General features: G+C 45.3%; 1 protein-coding gene across 1 annotated transcript; it reads left to right on the forward strand.

Annotated features, from left to right (window-relative positions):
- The first annotated feature begins 22,305 nt into the window (after nucleotides 1-22,305).
- LOC123133106 (WAT1-related protein At3g30340) lies at nucleotides 22,306-23,964 on the forward strand. The gene is made up of 3 exons (XM_044552647.1): nucleotides 22,306-22,589; nucleotides 22,703-22,765; nucleotides 22,903-23,964. Exons 1-3 carry the CDS (start codon nucleotides 22,420-22,422, stop codon nucleotides 23,735-23,737), a joined length of 1,068 nt encoding a protein of 355 aa, XP_044408582.1. The 5' UTR covers nucleotides 22,306-22,419; the 3' UTR covers nucleotides 23,738-23,964.
- The last annotated feature ends 244 nt before the right edge of the window (nucleotides 23,965-24,208 follow it).

Raw genomic sequence — 24,208 nt, forward strand, 5'->3', positions numbered from 1 at the left:
CAAGGCAAGAACACACACCCAGGGCGAGATACAAGGGTGCCGGGCACCGACACACCACTCCAACAAACTACAAAGCACACTAAAGATGAGCAAAGAGGTATCGCTTTGAGCCGACGGAGATCACCATGACCAACCACCGAGGAGAGACGAGACGACCTACGACGAAGTAAGGACTCCAAAACAGTGCGTCCAACAAGGGCACAACCATAGCCGCCACCGTCCGATCACGCAGATCAAGCTTTCACCCGGAGTAACCCGAAGGGGAAGGGAGCACCGCGACGGAGCCTGCAGGGAGAAAACGACGTCCCCGGACGCCGCCATCGTTGGCCAGTACGAAGACTGGGCAAGTGAAGTACCCCGGTGCACCAACCGTTCGGCATCCCCTGCTCCTCCAACCACCCAAATCCATGCCGCCCGCGCGGCCATGTCTGCTCGCCCGCACCCGAGTTGCGCAATCCGCCCAAGATCCACGCGTCTCCCACCGCCAGGGCTGCCGCCCAGCATCCAAACCGTCCTGGCACCCTCAAAGGAGACGGCTTTGGACGGAGCCAACTCCCCCCACCGTTGCAACCGGCAACGACCGTCCCGCCTCGGACATCGCCTGGGACAACAGCCACGAAGCATCAGTCCGGGAAAAGGGGAAGGGGAGGTGCGCCACTCGGCCACTCCCGGCACCCACGGTGCCGGTGATGGCGGCTTGACCACGTCGAAGCCCCATCCCTCCAACCACTCCCCCCCCCCCCCCCCGAAGCACCTGCTTCGCCCCAGCCCTGCTATTAGCACAACCCAACGCGAGGCCACCGACAGCCACTCGTCCGACGAAGGATGGAGAAGATCCACCGACGCCGCTGGCCAGGGAGGGGTCCAGGGACAGCCTGCCCGCGCCGCGCGCCGCTGACCACAGCCGAGAAGGTCGCCCAACTCAACCTCGGAGTCCACACGCGCCACCACCACCTACCGCCATGCCACCAGCACCGCCACCTCTATGCACGGCGTGCCAGCCGCCCGCGGCCCTACTGCACCCAACCCACACCGTCGGAAGAGGCGCCAGAGGCAGGTCCTGCCGGATTTGACCGGAGCCCACCCGTGCGCACCACCTGAAGGGCCGACCGAGGGTGCAGCCAGCCACCACGCTGCCTGCCACGCCGGCAGCACGGAGGCGCGCCCAGCCGCTTCTGCCCGTCAGCGCCGAGATGCCCGGCGCCCGTATCCTGTCTTGGCCCGGAGGAAACGGCCCGCGCCCGCCATGCCGCGCGAGACGACGCGAGGAGCCCCGCCGGTGCCGGCGCCGACCGGGCTTTGCCCGGGCGCACCCCCTGGCGGCGGCGAGGGAGGTGGAGGGAGGGGAGGGGGGCGGCGGCTGCTGAGATTAGGGTTGCCACCCGGTCGCCGCGCGGGGGCGACGGGGGAGGGAGGGGGGAAGAATTGTCCTGCCTTATAGTTTCTCTTCCACCTTGTTGCTTCTCAGTTGCATTCCGCGTCAATCAATATTTCACGTCACACCACGACACACCCTACCCCTGTGAGCATCTTTGAAAGATTAAGTCGGTATATCATCCTGTGATTGATGAAGTCACTAAAGGCGCCTCGTAGTCGACGGGAACTTCTCCTCCCACTGAACAAGCATCGTCGAAACTCCAAAAATAAATACGAGGACCAGGAGCTACAAGCACTAGTAGAAAACTGGATTTTGGTCGAGGCCAGATAATTGCATTAGTCCCGGTTCTGTTACGAACCGGGACAGATGGTTGCATTAGTCCCGGTTCGTGAGGCCAGGACGTCGGCCGGGCCTCGGCAGGAACCAGTCCCGGTCCATCTGACCCCTTTGGTCCCGGTTCCAAACACGAACTGGGAGTAAAGGGCCTCGCTCCTGGTGCAGCCCCTTTAGTCCTGGTTGGTGGCTGGAACCGGGACTAAAGAGATGCTTATATATATGCCAATGCCCGCTCACTCCTCTGTTTTTTGGCCGGCCGGCGTGTGGGAGGTGTGTTGCTCTCTGTTTTCACCTCCTATGCACATGAGGTGTTCGATGAAATGCCGGAGCCACACTTAAGCTTTTTTTTCTAGAAGCTCGACCTCCAAGCTCCGTTTTCCCCAAAATTTGTCTAGGATTGGTGGTGCACCAATTACACAAGTGTTCTAAAAGGTTAGCTACTTCATCCTTTCATCTCTCACTGCTAGTTTAGCTCATTTCAAATGCTCTAGAAGTAGAGTGGTTTGTGGGTTTTAGTGTAGGAGTGTATGTGGGAGTTCTTTTGATTTAGGTGCACAATTTGAGCTCAAATTAACTTCTTAGAGTCTACACAACTTTAACCTTGCCATGTTAGCAAAGAAGTTTTGGCGACTTCTCAAAGACCTGATTCTCTGTATGCACAAGTATTAAAAGCCAAGTATTACCCCAATGGTGATATATTGAGTGCTGGACCAAAAGAAGGATTCATCATTTACATGGCAGAGTATCGTCACAGGTATCCAAACTTTCAAAAGAGGGTGCATTTGGCGTGTTGTTCGGGATCACATATTAACATTTGGGATGATCCCTGGATTCCTGCTAGCGAGTCAAGGAAAATTATTTACCCCAAGAAGAGGAACAATGTTGTCCAAAGTGGAGGAATTAATCGATCCGCATACGGGTCACTGGGATGGTGAGCTCCTACCTGACATCTTTCTACCTGTTGATGTGTACAGAATACAACAAATCCCTTTACACATTGAAGCAGTAGAAGATTTTGTAGCATGGCAATTTACTAGGTCAGGTACTTTCCTAGTACGCTCGGCCTACCACGTGGAGTTCAATCACCAGTTCGGAAACCAATTTGCTCGTTCAAACTATCTCGAAAGGTCCCAAATCAACCCAACTTGGAAGGACTTATGGCAATTGAGAATCCCGGGGAAGATAAAGCACTTCAGATGGAAGGTACTTAAGGGCGTTTTACCTTGCTTTGGAGTTCTTGCGGGTAGGCACATACCCCTGATTCCACAATGCCCGCTGTGCAAAGTTGTCCTGGAGGACATACAACACTGTATCTTCACATGCGCGAGGGCTAACGTAGTATGGTCTGCGCTCAATCTTGGAGAAACTATCAGGCATGTGGTAGCTCAGGACCGGTCTGGTTCTGTTAACATAGAGATACTCCTACAACTCCGAACTATGGTACATGAAATACTGGCTCCAGAGTTTGTCCTTGTTGCCATGTGGTATATCTGGTGCCAGAGGAGGCAAGCAGTCAAAGGAGTGAGCATGCAAGCTCCAGATAAGATGGCTGTGTCAATTTGGGTATTGGCCACGAACTTCATCCATGCAAATACTCTGAATCAGCCAGTTCGAAAATCTGATAAATATGGAAGAAACCTGAGACGGGTTGTGTGAAAATTAATATAGATGTGTCACTTCATGCGGAGACCTTGGCAGGAGCTTGCAGAGCTGCGGCGAGAGATGATCGGGGTAATTTTATCGCAGCGGCAACATGGCCTATGGTTCATGTAGCATGAGTGGTTTCGGCAGAGATAAAGGCTATTCGGTATGGTCTTATTCTGGCTTCAAATATCGGGTGCTCCTATATAATCATTGAATCAAATAGTTCAAATGCATTTGAGGCAGTTTCATACCTTGATGCTTACATGGGTCCCGATGTGTCAATTATCACCGAGACTAGTCTGTTGGCGACGGACTTTTCAAATATCAGCTTTGTTCATCATGGAAGGGAAATCAATCATGTTGCTGATTGTTTAGCAATGCATTATTTTAGTCTTGGTTTATCTCAATTTTGGGACTCCAACCCCCCTCACTTTATTCTTCCACATATTGTAAATGACATGGCTATTATATGAGGAATAAAGTTATTTATGTTCAAAAAAAGACCTGTTGATGTTACCATACATTTTGGACAAAATATTTTCACAACATGAAGGAATGTTTACCATGCCCAAACGCTTTTTGGCCTATTATATTTCTCGCAATTGGATTGCATAGCTATTTTGAGAATTGAGACTGCAAGATATTATTATAGTTTCTATTCCACTATGGTGGTTCTCATTCTTAGTTGCCTTGTGCGTCAATCCATCACTCACTGTGCTCACCGACGTTGCCAGCGGCCGCCGCATCCCGTGTGTTATATAATACCCTGAATTTACAGAGACACGACTATGGAATACAACATGTAAGTTGACCAAGTTTGACTTTTTCAGACAATTACATGTTCGGAGAATCTGAGACGCGTCGCGTAGATCAAAATGGCCTATAAGTTTGCGCACTACGGAGTTCATGTGAATTTTGGAGACAATGATTTATTATGAGAATAAACAATGACGAAAAAAACTTGTTCAGATAGGGATAGACGAGGAGGAAAGAAGAAATAAATATCTCTAATCCTAACGCTGTCGTGCACGAACCCAAGCGACGAAAGCCTCTTCCGGAATCTAGCTATCATTGTCTAGGGTTCGAGCCCTTGCCACTGCTGTCGTAGTCTTTTCAAACATAAGGTACCAGGACTCTAAAAAACTGCTCAGATGTACGTCATAGCAGCATCTGGTCCAGTTACATTTAACATCCTAAGCCGGTACCAAACTAGCCACAGGCTCAAAACTCAACTAACAAATACTCATACTATTTTACTGGCTTCGCTAAGACAGTTCCTCCTACCGCATACCCAGCTGCCACATCAGAATTGTAGCGTGGCTCACTCTTCTTCGATCCAAGACCTTCCTCATCCTATTGTGGCGCCTCTGTTCCAAGAAAAGCAGAAGAAAGATGAAGATAGAGACATAATTTAGCTTGACAAGATCTGGACAACTAGCTGTACAACAAAAATCAAATGTTGCACTACACTCGAATGTCAGAAAGTTAAGATCCTTCTAGTAATATAGATACTAAATGCATTGATACCCTAAACAGATCTATTAAGAGTTTACCCACTAATACATACAAAATTGGACATATAAGAGGGTAAAACGAACATCACCCAGGTACCTTACATGTTTTTAGCTTTTTAGATAGATTACATTATACACTTTCCATATATAAGAGGAACATCTTCATTGTGATATAACTATATCAGAAAACATGAATAATAACAAACATGACAGTGTAAACATGAATAATCAGAACTCAAACACATTAGAGAAACAATATGCTTCGTCATACAGACATGGAAAATTGATTCTATTGTACAACAACATTTGAAAAAACACTTAAGGATTAACATGCTCGGGCAAACTGTCAACATGAACAAGTCCTCTATCATCTTCAGCAAAAAAACAAGGGAGCCAGATAAGCTTGCACTAATGAGCATGATTGGAACCATTAGGCAAGCTAAGGCTGCTTAGTACCTTGCCCCAATGCTCGTGGGTATCTTGAAAAGAAACAAGTAACTTAATTTATTTTTAAATATCTAGTTAACCCTTGAGCATACCAACAATATCACTTCAAACAGTTATCAGAAGTAATATGAATGACTCTTGGCAAAATAATGGACCGGACTAGCTATTCTATGTACGCAATGCAGAGGACTTGTATTACCTTCAGTATAAAAATCTCTATATGGATAACACACGCTGTAAGCCAAGTTTGGTTTTGTACTAATATGTCTGAACTGCATCGAGTCAAGCTGGAGCATGAAGTGATGACGAGATTCGTAAGACAGGAAGATCACATTTGTGTCCTCGTCATACCCCATCATCAGAGCCCATCTTCCTTTACTTGCGAACAGGGGATGTGAAATTTGGTCATCCAATTCAACAGTTTTCTGTAGCACCCATGAGACAACGTCATCGCCGTTGGACTTTGTTGCCCATAGTTGAATGCTCAGTTTTATCGAAACAGCCAGGCCAAGGCCACCATCCTCTGTTCGTAAGGGCTGAAAATACCAGCAGTTGACATCACCGTAGAGTTCTGTTGGCTTGTTAATCACAACAAGCGTCCTATTTTTAAAATCGAGCTGAAGGATGTCGGAGAGATATCTCACAATCAGTGCCATAGTTGAGCCCTGACGGAAAGGCCACGTGGCGTTGGACGCCGGCGATGGGGTTCCACAAGAGGATCTCGCGGCGTGCATGATCAAGAAAAAGGGCTACACCATGGCGGCAGTCGACGAGGTTGAGGAGGCCAAGACGAGGGATGGAGCCCAGCACGGGGGTGAACCCTGCCATAGGAGTGAAGCTGGCCCCTCGAAATTTTCTGTCAAAGTAGCCCAACAATGGAGGCTTCTGGTGGTGCTCGCGGAAGCGTTGGAGGAATCGGCGGTCGGCGAGGATGCCATGCCAGCTCTTGCAGACGAGGGAAGCTCGGAGGATGGAGGATGGTGGCAGGCGGAAGAGGATCTCCTCCAGGAGATTCTCGTCGTCCAGCGGGGGCGCCGACGCTGGCGGGGAACGGCTGGCGTGGGACCCCTGTGGCTCCTCCATCACACAGTCGGCGGCGGGGTGCTTGTGCTGACGGCTCTGGAACGTCGCGACGCCGTCGGAGAGATCCGAGGCGCGAAGTCAGACGGGCGGCCGCCGGCGGGCGTGGGTTCTCGAGTCGGTTCTGGGCACGGGAGCTCTCGGCAGTGTCCGCTGTATACACACAGCCGCGGATGTGAACATGAGGCCCAGGCACAGATAAATCAAGGAGAATCCCGTCGACTGTTTTTTGTTTATTTTTTGCTAAAAAAATACTGTTTTTCCTTTTTCCTATTTTGGTTTGATCCTGTACTGTTTATCATATTTTCTTTCTGCGATGAATTTGTTGCGTACCATGAAGAAACCTGGTTTTCCTCCAACTTCAGCAATTAATGAGGAAACCTGGTTTTCTACAAGAAAGTTTTCACAATATGAAGAAATATTTAACCATGCTAAACGCTTTTTGGCCAATTTATATTTATAACCATGATAAACTATGTACAAGCCAATTAAAATTGGGAATGCAAGCATTATTACAGTTTCTCTTCCACTATGATGGTTTGCCTTGTGCGTCAATCCATCACTCTGGTCGCCACCTCTGATCATCATCACAATCGTCATCCAGTCGGGATGCGTCAAAAACAATGGATAAGTACATCCACCCTCCAGTCAGTGAAAAGTCAACGATCCGCAGAGCTAGATATTGACGCTTGTGCGTCATTCCCTTATATAGGAGCAGTTGTTTCTAGGAACTTTGTCCATGGTTGCTCTCATGGATCAGTGGTTGATGTTTGTATTTTCTGCCGCGCGCTTGACTTGGCTTCGACATGGTTTTCAAAGGCCATGTTCTCTCCATATGTTTACACGGTTGTGTTGGTTTTGTGCATCCTAATTATATATATATATATATATATATATATATATATATATATATATATATATATATATATATATATATATAGATGCCGAGATGGAGCTGGTAAAATCTCTTCTTCATTGCAAAATGTACAAAATGAAATTAACACAGGAGTATAGCGAGCGTGGAACCCGTTTCCGCGTGCCTCTAGCCGCGAGTTCGTATCGGTTCGGAATCAGCCAAAACTGAAAAGCGGACATACACACGCCCAGACCACGGGGACGTTATCGATCCTCCACACACACACACACACACACACACACACACACAGGTCACAGGCCATTTTGCATGGACCATTTTGCAGCACACAATAATGCAAGATACTGCTATACTACCCAGTACGTTCTCCACGCGCACGTACGTCCATGTACAAGGGGCCCGGGAATTAATTGTGGAAATCTATACATGCCCTACACTACTGGATATATACATACATACAAATAAATAAATAATCAATTGTTCCATCCCCATAAATAGGCCATCCAGGGCTCATTCTTTCCGGCATCAAATCCTTCCATCACCCTTAGTGTTGGCGGACACACCTTACTAGCCACAGCCACAGCCACAGCCACAATGCAAGCCAAATCCTATTCGGCGCCTTAAGCGCCGAATATAGGCATTTTCGTACACGGCGCACACCCTCCCTGTACGCTAGGTTTCGAAGCGGGCCGGCCCATATGATCGTTCTCTGTTTCTATAAAAAGAAAAAAAGTGCGTGCAACCGAGGATTCGAACCCGCGACGGGATTCTTGGGACTTCAACTCCATAACCACCCGACCAACAAAGCTTAAGTGGTCCAGATCAAAGAAACAAAGCTTAACTGTTACAGAATGGTTTGTTCGGCCTTCTCTTCTCCTTTCTTCATTTTTTTCTCTGTCCCTTTTTCATTTTTCTCAAAGTTGCAAACTTTTTTTTGCGTAAGAAATTCATGAACCTTTTTCTTGATAGTAGATGAACTTTTTTTCAAATTTGTGAACTTTTCTCAAAATCGATGAACTTTTCTCAACATCGAGGAACTTTTTTTCAAATTCATGAACTTTTTCTTTGGAAAGTGGATGAATTTTTTTCAAATTCAATGAATTTTTTTCAGAAGCGATGAACATTTTTTCAAATTCGTGAACTTTTCTCATAATCGACGAACTTTTCTCAACATCGAGGAACTTTTTTTTCAAATTCGTGAACTTTTTCTCTGGAAAGTGGATGAACTTTTTTCAAATTCAATGAAATTTTTTCAAAAGCGATGAACTTTTTTTCAAATTCGTGAACTTTTCTCAAAATTGATGAACTTTTCTCAACATCGAGGAACTTTTTTTCAAATTCGTGAACTTTTTCTCTGGAAAGTGGATGTACTTTTTTCAAATTCCATGATCTTTTTAAAAACATTTGTGAACTTTTTCCAAAACCGATGAACTTTTTTTAAAAATTCATGATTTTTTCAAAATCAGTGAACATTTATCAAATTCGTGAACCTTTTTTAAAGTTTGATGAACTTTTCTTGAAAATCAGTGAACGTTTTTAGAATCCATGAGAATTTTTTTTAATTCTATTTTCTGAATTTTTGAAGAAAAAATCTCTAAAGTCAATGGTTAACCGGTCTAGCACTATCAGTCAACCACGAAACGATCGAGGTCTTTTTTAGCGATCGAAACGATCGAGGGGTGCGCGAGCTCGTCCGCTCATTCTCGGGCCGGCCCACGTAGAGAGCCGCGTGAGCGCTGGTTTCCTCTACTGGCGCTTAAGGCGCCAGCGAGGAGGTCTCACAATGCAAACGGCAACCAAGCCTCTGGTAGGCGCACGTGCGGTCCCGTTGGGCCGGAGGGCAGCGTTCCGGATGCATTTAAAAAACTGAATGAACACCATAAGAAAATAAGTGATTTTTTAAACATTTATACATAGAAAAAAATACTTCAACAATTCTTTATTTTCGTGAGCGCTTTTCAAAATGCATGATATTTTTTCAAAATAATTTGTATTTTCTAAATTTGATATAAGACATATAAAAATATGTGAACACATATTATAATTACCTAAACATTTATTGAAAATAAAACCGAAACAAAAGTAAGAGAAACTGATTTTTTTTTACAAACCCACGTAGATGAGGGAAACTGGTTTTTTTGTTTACAGAGATGTGTGCTCTCGCCTATCAGATAGGTGCTGGTGCCACACCCACAAACGGTTAGTGGGCCGACCCAGTGGACGATCTGTGCGCTATTGCACACTTTAAGCGGTGTGTAGCAACCCCCTATAGGAGATAACCGGAATCATGATGCTAACATGGATATCAATCTTGAAATCATTCTAAACATAATATTCAAAACATTAAAAAATATAATTGGATACTGGAATTAACGAACTATAATTATCTTCTTAAATGATGATTTTTTAAGTGAGGGTGTGACAAACTCCCCATGGGCATGGGTTAGTGGTTGCTTCAGGGCTGCCTAGGTGGCTGGCGGCGTGAGGTGGTGGTGCACTTGGCTCTGGATAACGATGCATTGTGGGATCTAGAGTTTGGGTGTCAGCGGGCCTTGGTGATTTTTCCTTGGCCAGACCCAGATGGTCATATCTGGCATGTGAAGGCATGCTGCCTAGGCTACACGGATGGCGGGTGCTGCATCAATGATGAGTAGGTCGGTGGTCAGCCTGCCGCATGATGCTTTGTAGACCCGGCGATATGTGTTCCGTGGTGTGGTGTGGGCTAACTAGATCCAGGTGGGACCTGGCACCCATAGCTTGCAGTCCTCTGCATGTGTTTGGGCATTTGTGTCGGCAGGTCCTGACTGTGGTGGTGCTACGGCACAACGGTTCTGCCCTTCTGTGGTCCATCTCAAGGTGCATAAGTTTCGGTGGCTTGGTGTCCCGAAAGCGGTGGTGTGTCGTCCTTCGAAGATGGGGCGAGATCCCTTAATGGTGAGGTTGCGCAGTTCGCTCTGTGGCCACCAACGCTGCAATGGAGGTGGCGCCACCTCTGGGCTACATGGGTGGTATGGGGAGGGATGTTGGGTGATCCTTGTGTCATCGTGGCATATGTGATGTTGGCTTCTGGTCAAGATCTAGAGGCTCAGTGATGGCAAGGTCCAACTGGTACCAAAAGCTCTGCCCTTTTGCGTCGGCGACGGTGATGCCTTTGAGTACCACTTGCTCTCGGGGACATTGTTGTGGGTTTTCTCTCCGTGTCGTGGTATCGTGTGAAAACCTAGCCCATCTCGGAGGCGGCGGCACATTGCGTCGTTATCCTTTAGGGCGTCATCGAGGAAACCAGGGGCCATCTAGTTGTAGTGAGCCAATGTCTTGGGGCTTGTGTCGTGTTCCTGGCATGAAGCTTCTTCCGCTCTGGTGTTGAGTAGATTCATTGGTCTCCTAGTCTTTTACACGTGTCCTTGTAGTCACCATCCTTGGTCCTTGCTATCCGTCGGCGGGTTCAAAGATCCACGGCCTGGAGCAAGAGGGTAAACGGTTACCCTCTCTGGTGATAGCTTGGGGGGTTCGATGCATCGGGTTCCGGTGGTTTTCTCTTGGTAGGTATGACGACTCCTGTTTTCATTCTCGACATTGGGTTGATGTCATTCTCGCCGCATTGCCATTTTTATTCTTTTGACTTGATTTTATTGGGATTTCCCCATCACCTTGTGGGCCATTTGGGCTTTTTATTTAAAGTTGAGCGAAATCCTGTTTTGAGATCATTGTTTTATATTTCGATCCGACGTCATATTCCTAACCCCAAAGTCCAAAAAAGCTCTGATTATCGCACTGTTTTTTTTCTTTTGCCAGGATATCCGCGATACAATATTATACATCCCTTTCGCCAGGGCATAGATACCATCACTACCCATTTTTATCATTAACATATATTCCAAAATGTTCTCCCAAGAAATACACTAATACGTACGTTTGACCATTAGTAGCTTGCTTTTCTCTCCTTCGGAGGAAAGGCAAGAGGTTTCTCGTTTTTTTTAAAGAAAGTCCGAGATTTATTCATTAGAAATAATCATTACATCGTTTATGAGGATTGGTACAATTGCATTATGTGGTTCCTCAAATCAATCAGAAATGAATGAAAATCTAGCCAACTTGGCAAGTTCATGAACAACTTTATTTGCTTCTCTATTACAATGCTCGAATCGAGAAATAGGAAAATCGCAAGCTAAGTGAAAACAGTCATCAAAAATTGCAGCTGCTGCCCCCGACGATCGTCCTCCTTCTTTCATGGTCTCGAGCACCTCCATATTATCCTAGTTAATAATTATGCGATTACAACCCGTCCTTTACATAAGCGATAGGCCAAATTTTAACGCCAATGCTTCAGCCATCAACACATCTGCACATCAGTGAATCTTACCATTTCCCCCACCGATGAACCTATCTTTGTCATCTCTTATGACAGCCCCGATCATACCCCTGAGTAGGTCGTGGTCAAAAGAAGCATCAACGTTAAGTTTAACAAATCCCGTGGGGGGTTAGACCATCCTCCTCTTTCGCAAAATAGTACTGTACGTGTCGGCTGGCAGCGTGCATGCATGCATGAATTAGGCGATTGGATAATTGGGTAATAAATTAAACTTTTGCAAGAGCTAAATTAGTTAAACTTTTGGGTATCAATAATAATGGACCCTGCTAGCTCAAGAACGTTCACCAGAAAGGATGGCATCTGCGAACGTTTTCCTGGCAGGTTTAGATATTGGGGATGACATTTCCTTCAGAAGAGTATGACAGTTTTTGGCGTGGAAGGTAATTCTTTTCCAGAAAAATGCTACCGATTGATCAAATGCATTGACTATGATGGCGTTCGCCGGGACCTCCCTCCCAGGGAACATCAGCCAATTGGCATTTTCCACATGCCAATAATTGATCAACTATTTGTATATTCCAGTGTTCACACTCAGGAGTACTGCAAACCATCTGGTTGTATCCTCCCTACTCGAGCAACTCTGCCTATATCCCTAACTGCCCGACCTGCTACCCTCCTTGTAGTAAGGGTGAAAGTGCTTAGGATATTTTCCGACTGAAACACTTTCCGAATTCCTTTTAATAAAATAATATGAATATTCAATTTATGAGTGAAGTTTTAAGTATTAACTAGCAATATGTGGATGCTATCTTTGCTTATGAGATGAGACATATGAAGACTAGTGGTTTATTTGGCATATTTTTAGCACCTTATAGTGCTTTATGTGTGCTTCAAGTGCATAAGTGTTAATACTTGCTCATTGTTTATGTATACTATTAATTCAAAACAATAATATATTCCTTGTATATATGCATGTAGTACGCAAAAATCAGAGAAAAATAATACTCCCTTCGTTCCTAAATATAAGTCTTTTTGAACATTTCAATTGGACTACACCATACGTATGTATGTAGACATATTTTAGAGTGTAGATTCACTCACTTTGCTTTGTATGTAGTCATTTGTTGAAATATCTAAAAAGACCTATATTTGGGAACGGAGGGAGTATATGCGGTAAGACTTTGACACAAATAGAGGGTAAAAGGTGAAATCAACTCTTTAATTTACCTCACAGATGGATTAATTCCCTTGCCGCCAAAGGAGAAGTTCGATTTAGGTACCTAGATGCATAAACACGTACTTGATCATCTTTTTTTTGAACAATCACCGGGGGGGGGGGGGGGAGAATACCCACCTGAATATATTACTCAAAAGTGCCCGAGGGCAAGTTGCAGATTACATCATAGATTACAGCGAGAGGAGATGTATAGGCGCCAACATGGCAGCCTCCCTACTAACGCGATCCTTAAATCTAAAGGACCAAAGCGTGAAATCATAGATAATGTTCCGAATAGTATCTAGGGAGGAGTGTATCTCGTTACGGAACACACGAGCGTTTCTGGAATCCCAGAGCTTCCAGAGGACGGCGAGGGTGACGGTAGGCCAAATGTTGATGTCAAGGCCTACCGGAGTAGGAGTATCCCAGATGAGGTCTATGCGGTTAGGGGCCTGGAGTTCTAGGAGGGACCTGACCTGGGCCGCACATGGGCAGAGTAGAGCGAGGTGCATTGCATCCTCAGAAGACAAGCCACAACGAGGGCAAGACGATCCTGAGGTAATTGTCTTGCGATGTAAGTTCGCCATCGTGCTTAGCCTGTCGCAATAGAGGAGCCAGCCGAAGATCCTCACCTTGATTGGTGCCTTGGATCCCCAAATGTGCCCTGCGTTGAGGTCAAGTTCATGGTCAAAGGAGAGCAGAGAGTAGGCGCACCTCGAGGTGAACGAGGAGCCGTGGGTGAGGAACCTGTCGTCGGGCGCATTACTTGTTGTAGCATCCTGCAACAAAGACAAAACAGGCGCAAGCTCGGCAGAAGCCACATTGGTTAGGCGGTTCCGCAGAGTAGCGAGTAAACCATTATGCATGACATGAGATACCAGGACAGAGGGAGCGATGGAGTGAGAGAAAAGGTGGGGGTAGTTTTCTGCAAGCGGAGTCGCAAAAGCCAAGTATTGAGCCAGAAGAAAGTGGAAGTGCCATTGTTAGTAAGGACGAAAGAAATTTTACGAAGTTGGTATAGCTGTTGGTTAACGATTTTCCAGAGGTAGTGGGGGTTTGGTGGCCTAGATGTGAAGTCGAGAGAGTAGTGTTGAAAGAACCAGTTGACCCAAGGTAGGTCAGGTTTTTGAAGAAGTTTGAAGGTGAATTTCATGAGAAGGCAATTGGTTTGGAGAGCCAATTTTTTTATACCAAGCCCGCCAGCCATCTTGGGAGTGCAAACATTTTTCCAAGCGATAAGGCATTTAGCCCCGGAGCAATTTTTATCCGCTGCCCAAAAGAAGGATCTACGGATGGAGTCCCTTTTGATAGTCTTCTTGGGCAGCCTGAAGACAGACATAAAGTGAGTGGCGAGGGCATCTAGAGTGGAGGAGATGAGGGTTAGTCTGGCTCCGCGGAAGAGAGGTTTGGCTGCCCACCCAGAGAGGCATTTTAGAAAGCGCTGAATGATGGGTTCAAAGGCCGACGGCGGGAGTCTAATGTGAGAAAGTGGGAGACCTAGATACATCTGGGGGAAGGAGGATAGGTCACAGAAATTTTTTTGGGTGATGTTAAGGCTGGTTGTGTGGTCTATGTTGATGGGCACGAAAGTAGTCTTGTGAAAGTTAATAGAGAGGCCGGTAGCGAGGGCGAACTTGTCAAGGATGTCTTTAAGCGTGGTCGCAACATGGCTAGAGGCGCGGGCAATGATGAGGGTGTCGTCAGCATACTGGAGCACAGTCGGGGGTCTGTCATTGTAGATAGGGTGTTATAGATGGTCGGGTGAGAAGGCCTGAATGATTAAACTCTGAAGCAGGTCGGCTACAATGATGAAGAGGTAGGGTGATAGCGGGTCACCCTGACGTAGACCATTCTTATAGTTGATCCAATGGCCCGGTGTCCTATTGAGCAACACTGCTGTCTTACTAGAGATAAGCAGAGTGCTTGATCATCTTGCACCGTCTAGATGCTATTTTCTGTTGGTTAAATATATTACTACAGATGCGATGCCTGGTCGATTTCGTAGGAGCATAAATATTTCTGTTACCGACGTGAATGATGCCAATTTTCCTTTTGCAGGAGCACAAAAATCACGATGCAAATTTGAAAGATTCAGCCAGGGCAAGAACATATATTTATGGCCCCACAAACAAAATCATTTTATGCGGGGATTTGTTAGTGCCTGGCGGACCTAGCTGATGGGTTGCCGCTCATCGCCTCATGTGTTAAATCTGGGCCTAATGACACAATGTTCCATCCAAGGCTAAATTAAGCATTCGATTCCGTGTGGCATTCGCAAGCTGTATCCACACTTCGACCTGAATTTTTGTTTAAAGCTTTTCAAGATTCTTTTAGAGAACTTTTGTAAGTTGGGCGGCGGTTTCTCTAATGAAAATCACCGATGCGACTCTTTAGGTAAAAATAATACACCCTATTTCTCCTCTATTTTGGAGGGAACTAATTGCACCAGAGTCCATTCCATGGCATTTGTCTAATACACCCTATTTCTCTAATGGAAAACGTTTCCAATCAGCCGGCTGATTTCAGCCTGGGCGTAAGCCACCTCCCCAAGCCGCCACGTGCCTGTGCGTGATACGCAAGGCTCTGCATGCATTAACCATTGTGAGCAAGCTAGCTCTTACACGGATTGGCATTGACCATTTCTTCTGCCTAGCGCCAGTTCGGCATCGCCGCTGCATACAAAACACTCTTGCTAGCAATGCATGCTTTGAGTAGCGTCCTTAGCGCCTCCGTCGCTGCCGTGATCGTCGAAGCATGCCATGCTAGCATCACAACACTGCCATGGTTGGGAAGCATGCCTTTGCAGCATCATCGAAGTAGTCAGGCCTCCGTCGCAGCAGCATCACGGTTGTCGAAGCACGTTGTCGCAACATCGTCATGGTTGTTTGAAGCATGCCGCAATGACGGTTGCCGAAGCACCCGTTCCCGCCATCAAAGCATGCCGCCGCAACATCACTCAAGCAGCCAGGCTACCATTGTAGGATCGGCGCGGTCGTCGACGCATGTCATCGAAACACATGGCGACCATTTGAGGAAGACATCGTCGCGCCCGTCAAGCATGTCGTCGTGGCATCATCGAAGGAGTGGGTGGCCATCACAACATCACCATGGTCGTCGAAGCACGTCGCCACTACATCATCATCACCACGGTCGTCGGCGCATGCTATCGAAGCATACCACGACCGTCGAAGAACGCCTTCACGACATCGCCGTGGTCGTCGAAGCACATCTTCGCAACATCATTAATTCATGAACAATAATGAAGCAACAAGGCTGCCATTGTAGCATTGCCATGGTCGTCGATGAATTCTATCAAAGCACACCACAGTTCTTCGAAAAATGTCGCCGCGACATCGCCATGACTGTCGAAAGCACATCGTCGCCACATCATCGAAGCAACAAGGCTGTCGCTGTTGCGTCACCATGATCACTGACTCATGCTATCGCACCGCAACCATTCAAAAAACGCCTTCGCTGCATCGTCATAGCCGTCGAAGCACGTCGTCGCAACAATCATCGAAGCAATAAGGTTGCCATTGTAGCAGTGTCGTGGTCGTCGACGCATGCTATCAAAGCACACCGCGGTCGTTCGAAAAACATCGTGGCACATTGCCGCGACTGTCAAAAGCATGTCGTCGCCACATCATCGAAGCAACAAGGCTTCCATTGTAGCATCGCCGTGATTATCGACGCATGTCGTCGAAGCACAGCACGGCCATTCGAAAGAACACCGTCGTGACATCGTCGAAGCATGTCATCGAACATCTTTGAAGTAGTCGGGCCACCGTCGCAGCACGCCCGGTAGCATCACCACGGTCATCGAAGCAATCAGGCCTCCGTTGTAGCCCGCCTCGTAGCAGCCTCGTGGTCCTGGAAGCAGTCCGGCCGCCATTATAGCATGCCTCATAGCAGCACTGTGGTCGTGGAAGTAGTCCGGTCGTCGTTGTAGCACGCCTCGTAGCATCACTGTGGTCTTTGAAGCAGTCGGGCCATATGTTATCTGTTTTTTTTTCTATGTTGCTTTTGCATCTGTACCATATATTTGTGTGTTGTTTCAATGGCACAAACAACTTTCTGGCCACGGCGACATGGGGCTGCCACCAACGCTGGGTGGAGGTTTTATTTTTCTTGAACGGAATGCCGGCCGGTGGTTGGATCTGCGAATTTGCTTCTCTTTGTGTATGTGTGGGAATGTGCTAGTAGTACTCGCAACAGCGAGCTTTTTTCTTTGTGATGAGAAGACGCAACTGGGAGCTTGCACGGGATGTTAGTGAGGAGTTGGACACGATCTCAGTGGGCCGATCCAACGGACCTGTGCGTCACTATCGTACGGCTTGGGAGGGGGTTGATTTTCTCCGGTTTTCAGCCGGTTGATTTGTAGCGTTGGCCTTTGTCTATGTTCATGAATTATTTCAAAAGCCACTCAAATTTCGAGGAACAAAACTGCCACAAAGAACCAAATAGAATAAGAACTCGGTAGAGGTTTCGTCGATGGGGTTTGTCCCCAGACATACCTAGAAAAATCAAGACAACATGGTATACATAATTCTATGTAAAAGCGGCGGTATATCATAGTGAATGCACCACACTTATTTTGCTTGTAATAAACTAATTAGAAAATTATTGGTGTATATAGATCTCAACGTTTTACTTTTGACACATACTCCTGATTTAAGTATGTCTATCTTTCTCAAAGCATCTAGCCTTAGTCTCCACTCTTTCTCTCTCGCATAAAGCTACAAATTGTTCCATTCCTTTTGGAAAACACGATAGTCAGGTTCTTCTTCCATTACTCTGGATGCATGATCGGTGTGCATAACTAATGACATGCATGCATGGCCCTACACACAATAGCATCATTCTTCTGCAACCAAAAATTAAAGCAAATAGGTTGTACTAGTACTGATTTAACTAATTAAGTTGTAGAATATTGTCAACTTACATCTCCATAGATTGTCTCCATAGTGCTGGGTACTGCTCACTAAGTGGTTGTTTGTCTCTCAACCAAATATATCCCCATGAGCGTGTGTTGGTACCATTTCAAACGATGTAAGAACATCTATCCAAGAACTCTTCTATGACCCAAAAATAGGAGTCAGTGGGTTTCATAGCCACTTGTGACCAGGGTCAGACCTATGTTATTTTACTAGGGCACTCCAGATGAGGCTGACAAATATATTTTTCACTATAATACAATAGAAAATTAGTGCTTTCCCACTCCATAAACAGTAGTTGTACAAACTTTTGCAAGTAAGTGGACATTGGGTAATTTCGGTTCTAGGTCCGCCACCGCCCAGTGAAGTGTTTAAGAGATATTTGTTCTGTAGCAATTCTTGCCACACAGACCATTCTCATTTAGTAGAACCTTAAACAGCGGAAATTCCTAATAGAGCTCGGGCTCCATGGAGCATACTTAGAAGTTTCAAAAAATTCTGAAAAAATACACATGAACCAAGAGATGTACTCCCTCCGTCCCAAAATAAGTGTCGTGGCTCTATATCCATGTGTATTCCTTTTCAGTTTTTTTTTAAACGTCAAAATATGATTTTTAAATTTTCAAAAAAGGAGCTTCATGGAGCTCGAGCACCAAAAACATACTTTCCTTAAAGACCCACTTACAAATAATTCATTCTGAGGTCATCTTAGTTCTTTGGTGTACAATATCATATGGAAACCAAGTTTCATTGGAAACCACGTGAAAAAAGATGTTTTTAAGTTCTGAAAAAATCTTAACAAATAGGAGATATTAGAGTATGATTTTCTATTACTATATGAAATTCTCAAGTTCAAACACGTGACCATTTACGAGGTACAAAAGTGCGAAATCAGCATTGAATAGTGCCAAACAGTAAATGGTCATGTGTTTGAACTAGGAATTTCGCATGGCAATAGAACATGACCTTTTTAACATCCCATGTATTTTTGGAGTTTTTTTGGAACTTTCAAACGTGGTTTCCATGAAGTTTTCTTTGAAACTTGATTTCCATGCGATATTCTCTCTATAAATAATACTCCACATAGTTAACCTACACTTTCTTCTATGTTCGCCACACTTACAAAAAGTCTGGACCTCTTGTAGTCCATTACTTCCTGTAACCTCTTGGGTACTATAAAAAGGGAGACATGATTGACATCGGCAAATTGGTGCGTACAACACTAATAGAAACAATTACAGCCAATTTCCCGCTTTTTTTAGTGAACTAAACTGCACCCGAGCCCATTTGACGTCATTTGTCTATGTTTATGGATTCTTCAAAAGTTGCTAAATTGTTTGGAGAAACAAAACTACCATAAAGAACCAGGTAGAGGTTTTGTACATGGGGTTTTATCTCCAAACATGCCCAAAAAAATGAAACAACATGGGTGTACATAATGCTATAAAATAAGACGCAACAATATATGTTAAACATCATAAGCATTATTATATGAAACTAAAACAAGGATAAATGAATTTACCAACTCCTTTTATTGGGAAACAATAGTCATATATCACCGCTGATATTTTGCAAGTAATCATTTCATAGAGTTCCCTACATGCATCTATTTTCCATGATTTTTGAAAACCCTGAAGATTGGGGATAAAACACGAGTCTCACTAATTATATATCCTAGTGAGTGCACCGTGCCTTCTTTTGCTATGAAATATGAACAAACCAAATTAGTAATAGTGTATATAGATCGCAACGTTTTACTTTGACAAAAGCATACTCCTGATTTATGTATGTCTGAGGGCGGCAGGATATCTAGCTTTTTCAAAGTGTCTAGCCTTAGTCTCCTCCTATCTTTCTCGCTTGCATAAAGCTACAGACTCTTCTATTCCTTTTGGAAGACACGATAACGGGGTTCTTCTTCCATTACTTTAGATGCATGGTCGATCTGCAGAACGAATCACAGCAATGTGCAGTGATGCATGGACCTACACACAGGCATCATTCTTCGGCGCACAAAAATTGAAGCAAACAGTGCTGTACTAGTACTGATTTAACTAATTAAGTTGTAGAATATTGTCAACATGCATCTCCATAGGTTGTGCAAATATCTTAATATATATCACTATAGCCACTAAAGACATGTTTTATGCTGACTAGCTAAGGCCTTGTTCGGTTGAGGCGGTTTTGGAAGGGGATTGGCAGGGATTGAGGGGGATTAGATCCCCTACAAGCCAAAATCCCCTCTAATCCACTCCAATCCTCTTGAGAGGAGGTTTAAACGAACAAGGCCTAAGGGATTTTGTCTCCCAGCCAAATATCTTCCCACGAGAAACCAAATATCTTCCACGAGCGTGTGTTGCCACTCCTCTTTGACACTGATTAGTCCCTTCCATAGCCACCTGTGACTAGGGCGGACCTATATATGTTATCTTACTACTAGCCAGGGGGCACTTGGCACGCCCTACAAATTTATTGCTTCACTGTTAGAATCTATACTTAGTGCTTTAACACCACATAAACAGTTATACATATACTTTGGAAGTAAGTGGACACTGGCTAATTTTGGTTTAGGTTCGCCACTGCCCATGACACTGTTTATGTGTTAAGATATTTAGTCCCCAGCAATATCAGGAGCTTCCCAAAATGTATAGACATTCACATGTGCCAAAAGGGAAGAGACCCTGCCTTGCAACCAAAATAAAATAAAATCTGCTTGTATTGATCCTCGAGCTTTTTGGCTTGGCCAAAGCTGAATAATTCGCTCCTTTGAAAGTTAATCTTGAGATCAGATAACTGTTCAAATATGCATAGGATGTGTTTCACATTTCACTGCCTTTTCCATACCATGTTCTATAAAAGTTATTCTGTCATCGACCAACTAGGGGATGGAAACCCCGGCACCAATACCATCGATTAACCCATCCCCCTTATCCCTTCTTTTGAGAAGTGCGAGCAAATCTACGAGGACGTACATATGAACATAGACATGGATCTCCTTGTCTCAAACCCTTGCTCATCTGGAAAAGTGACCAATGTCATCACTGATCTTAATTCCCGCACTTCCACCTTGGGCAAAAATTGCAATCCTGACCAGTGATAAGTGGACTACCTGGATGCACTTAGTGCCACATTTAGTAACCGTCAATCTGACCTAGGAGCTAGACGAGTATCTGTGTAATCTCCATACTTTTGGGTTTTTTTCCTCTGAAATCAATATATGCCAACTTGGTGCACTTTATGTTTATGTTGGGCTATTTGGAACACTCACAACGCAATTACTTAACAAACAGAAAGTTTCCAACTTCTTGCAGGTCGTCACTGTAGTGTGTGGGGGTGCTGGATTCGTTGGTCTTTAGGTTTAGCTACTTGGAAATGGTAGCATAGCTTTGTTCAACCGACATGCATGACAGTCTACCAATAGGATTGATGCTGCATGATTGTGAAATGTAATCCCTATTGTGGTTGGCGTAGCTTCTAAGCTCGAGATATGTTTATTCCTTGTATGATCTAATACTTTGCAGTAATATATGGCTAGTGCATCAACGTATGTAAAGCCGAGGGGTTTCCCTCCTTTTTATATTAAAAAAACGGAGGCCATAAAGCGTTGCCACAAGCATGTCTGATGTTATCAAAGTAAACTAGCTAGCTAGATAGTAGAAAGCTAGTAGTTACATGCACAAATCCTTACATTTCTTTTGGTAGATGATAATTTCCTTCATTACTTTTGGATGGCCGGTCTAGTATGCGAGTCATTCATGGATGAGCATATTGGAGCACACAGTTTTTTATTCAAATTTAAAAATTTCAAAAGTATGAATTTGAAATATTTTAGAATTGTGTACGATAAAAACATAATGATTTGATTATTCTAATGTGAAATTGGAGGTCATATGCACGTATATAAGAGCAATAGAAGAGAATGAAATATAGGGGCAACACTTCTATAAAATCTGTCAAAGCAATGCACCCTAATAATCCTAGAAAAAAAAAGTAAGGGGCTGCAACTAAATTGGGTTTAGGGTCTTCCTTTTTAGAGTATCTGTTAGATTAGCGCTAATACGATCGTGCATGCATATGGCCCAACACATATTGGTATAACATTCTTCAGTGCACAAATTAAAGTAAATAATGATGTACTGATTTAACTAATCAAGTCATAGAATGTTGTACACATGCACCTCCATAGATTGTTTGCAGGGCATGAGTGGATACCGTTAATAGTCTCACTACAAGCATGTCGGATGCTATAATGTAAGGTACTGAATTAGCCAGTTAATCCATGTAAAGCTAACTACATGCAAAGATTCTTCCATTTCTTTTGCTACATGATAATGCCTTGTTCCATTACTACTTTTGGAGGGCCGGTCTAGATAGCTAATGCCACTATGCCAGTCATGCATGGCCGAACACATTGCACACAAATTTAAAGCAAATAGTGATGTACTGCTGATTTAACTAGTTAAATTGTAGAATATTGTACTCATGGATCTCCAAAGATTGTCTGCAGGGCATGAGTGGAGGCCATAAATAGCCCTTCCACTAACATGTCTCTTGTTATAAATCAAGGGCCTAGTTTAGTTAGTTAATTAGTATCACACTCATCATATAGCTTTTTTCTGAAAAGAAAGGCGAAGCCTCTCTCACCATATATCGAGCTAGTTAACTTGATTGCGTTGATCAAGGGAGAATGGATTGGAAACCTATGGTGACGATGTTGGCGGTGGTCACCGTGTTCGCGGTGATGAACACGCTGACAAAGATGGCTTTTAACGAAGGGATGCACACCACCGTCCTCATCGTCCTCCGCCAGCTCACCGCCACGCTCTTCCTCGCCCCGATCGCCTACTTCAAAGAGAGGTTTGTGTCAGCGCTAATTAATCTAGAGTAATGAAGCTTTTATTTTCAGAAAAGACGCCAATTCCTGTTCTTGAGTTTGCTCATTTCTATGTGGTTTCCATGTATATATGTAGGAAGACTAGGCCTAAGATGACCACAGAGATCTTCGTCTACCTCTTCTTGAGTGCCTTGCTCGGGTAATAAGATATTTTGTTTAATCATAGCAAGTGTTGACAGAGCTTAATTGTAGCAAGAGTAGCAAGTGTTAATCAGTCTAAATCAGTCTTCAGTTTCATGCGCTAATTAATCCATGGCAATGGCAATGGCATGGCAGAGCGTCCCTAACCCAGTGGCTCTTCTTCTTTGGCCTGCGGTACACGACGGCGACGTTCGCGAGCGCCTTCATCAACATGACCCCCATGTTCACCTTCCTGCTGGCGCTGCCCTTCAAGATCGAGAAGCTCGACGTGGCCACCGGCTCCGGCGCAGCCAAGCTCACCGGCACGGCCGTGGGGCTGGCCGGAGCGATTTTGATGGCGCTCTACCAAGGCCCGGCCCTGACGGGGGCGCCGACGACGGACCATCATGCTGCTGCCGGTGCCCATGGTGGAGGCGCGTGGAGGTGGGCGATCGGGTCGGCGGCGCTGCTGGGCGGCTCGGCGAGCTGGTCGCTGTGGTTTATATTACAGTCCAAGATCGGCACCAAGTACCCCGCTCTCTACTCCAGCACGGCGTGGACGTTCCTGCTGAGCACGGCGCAGATGGCGGCCGTCGGGGCGGCGACGGAGGCGATGACCCTCCAGGTGTGGCTCCCCGGCACGGCGCTGAAGGCCGTGACGGTGCTGTTCGTGGGAGTGGTGGGGTCCGGGCTGGGTTTCCTGGCCATGTCGTGGTGCGTGGAGCGGCGCGGGCCCGTGTTCACCACGGCGTTCATGCCGCTCATCCAGATGATCGCCGCCGGGATCAACGTGACGGTGCTCCGCGAGCAGCTCCACCTCGGGAGCGTGGTCGGGTCGGCGCTCGTCGTCGTGGGGCTCTACTTGGTCCTCTGGGGGAAGAGCAACGAGGCGAGCAGCAAATCCAAGTTGCCTCCTCCGTCAAATTCCAAGCTCGCGTTGGATGAGGAAGCAGAGCATGGCGGTGATTCACGGATCATGCAGAGTGTGTGATGAGCTGCTGCGTCAAGGTGATCAAGGTGGAATCATCTCTCGGCAACAAAAGGAGGAGGACATAGTTCGCTATTTTCTTCATCTTTTTACTAGAATCAAGTGAACTTTAGATAGGTTATTGGAAATAATTCACGTGGATTAGTCAACGTGGATCATTGTTCAAACGGGTAAAGATTTTTACTTTTCAATACAAGGCTTTACACTCCTCGGCCCTCACTTTAAATTAACAAAGCTCTTGACGACTATAGTGCAACTACAAAGTGGAAAAAAGCAAGCAGGAGATAAACATGTGGCTAGCTCTCCCGCCCCACGTCGCCTTAGAGTATTTAATCAAAAACTGTCCCATTTCATAAAAACATGTCCAGAAACTATCACTTTATAAATTTATCTCAAAAACTACCATTTTTTTTACTAACCCGTAGCAAAAAAATACCATTTTCAAAAAATGACAAGTTTAAAAGATTTAAACAC

This window comes from Triticum aestivum, chromosome 6B (genome assembly GCF_018294505.1).
Source record: "Triticum aestivum cultivar Chinese Spring chromosome 6B, IWGSC CS RefSeq v2.1, whole genome shotgun sequence".
NCBI classification, from domain to species: domain Eukaryota; kingdom Viridiplantae; phylum Streptophyta; class Magnoliopsida; order Poales; family Poaceae; genus Triticum; species Triticum aestivum.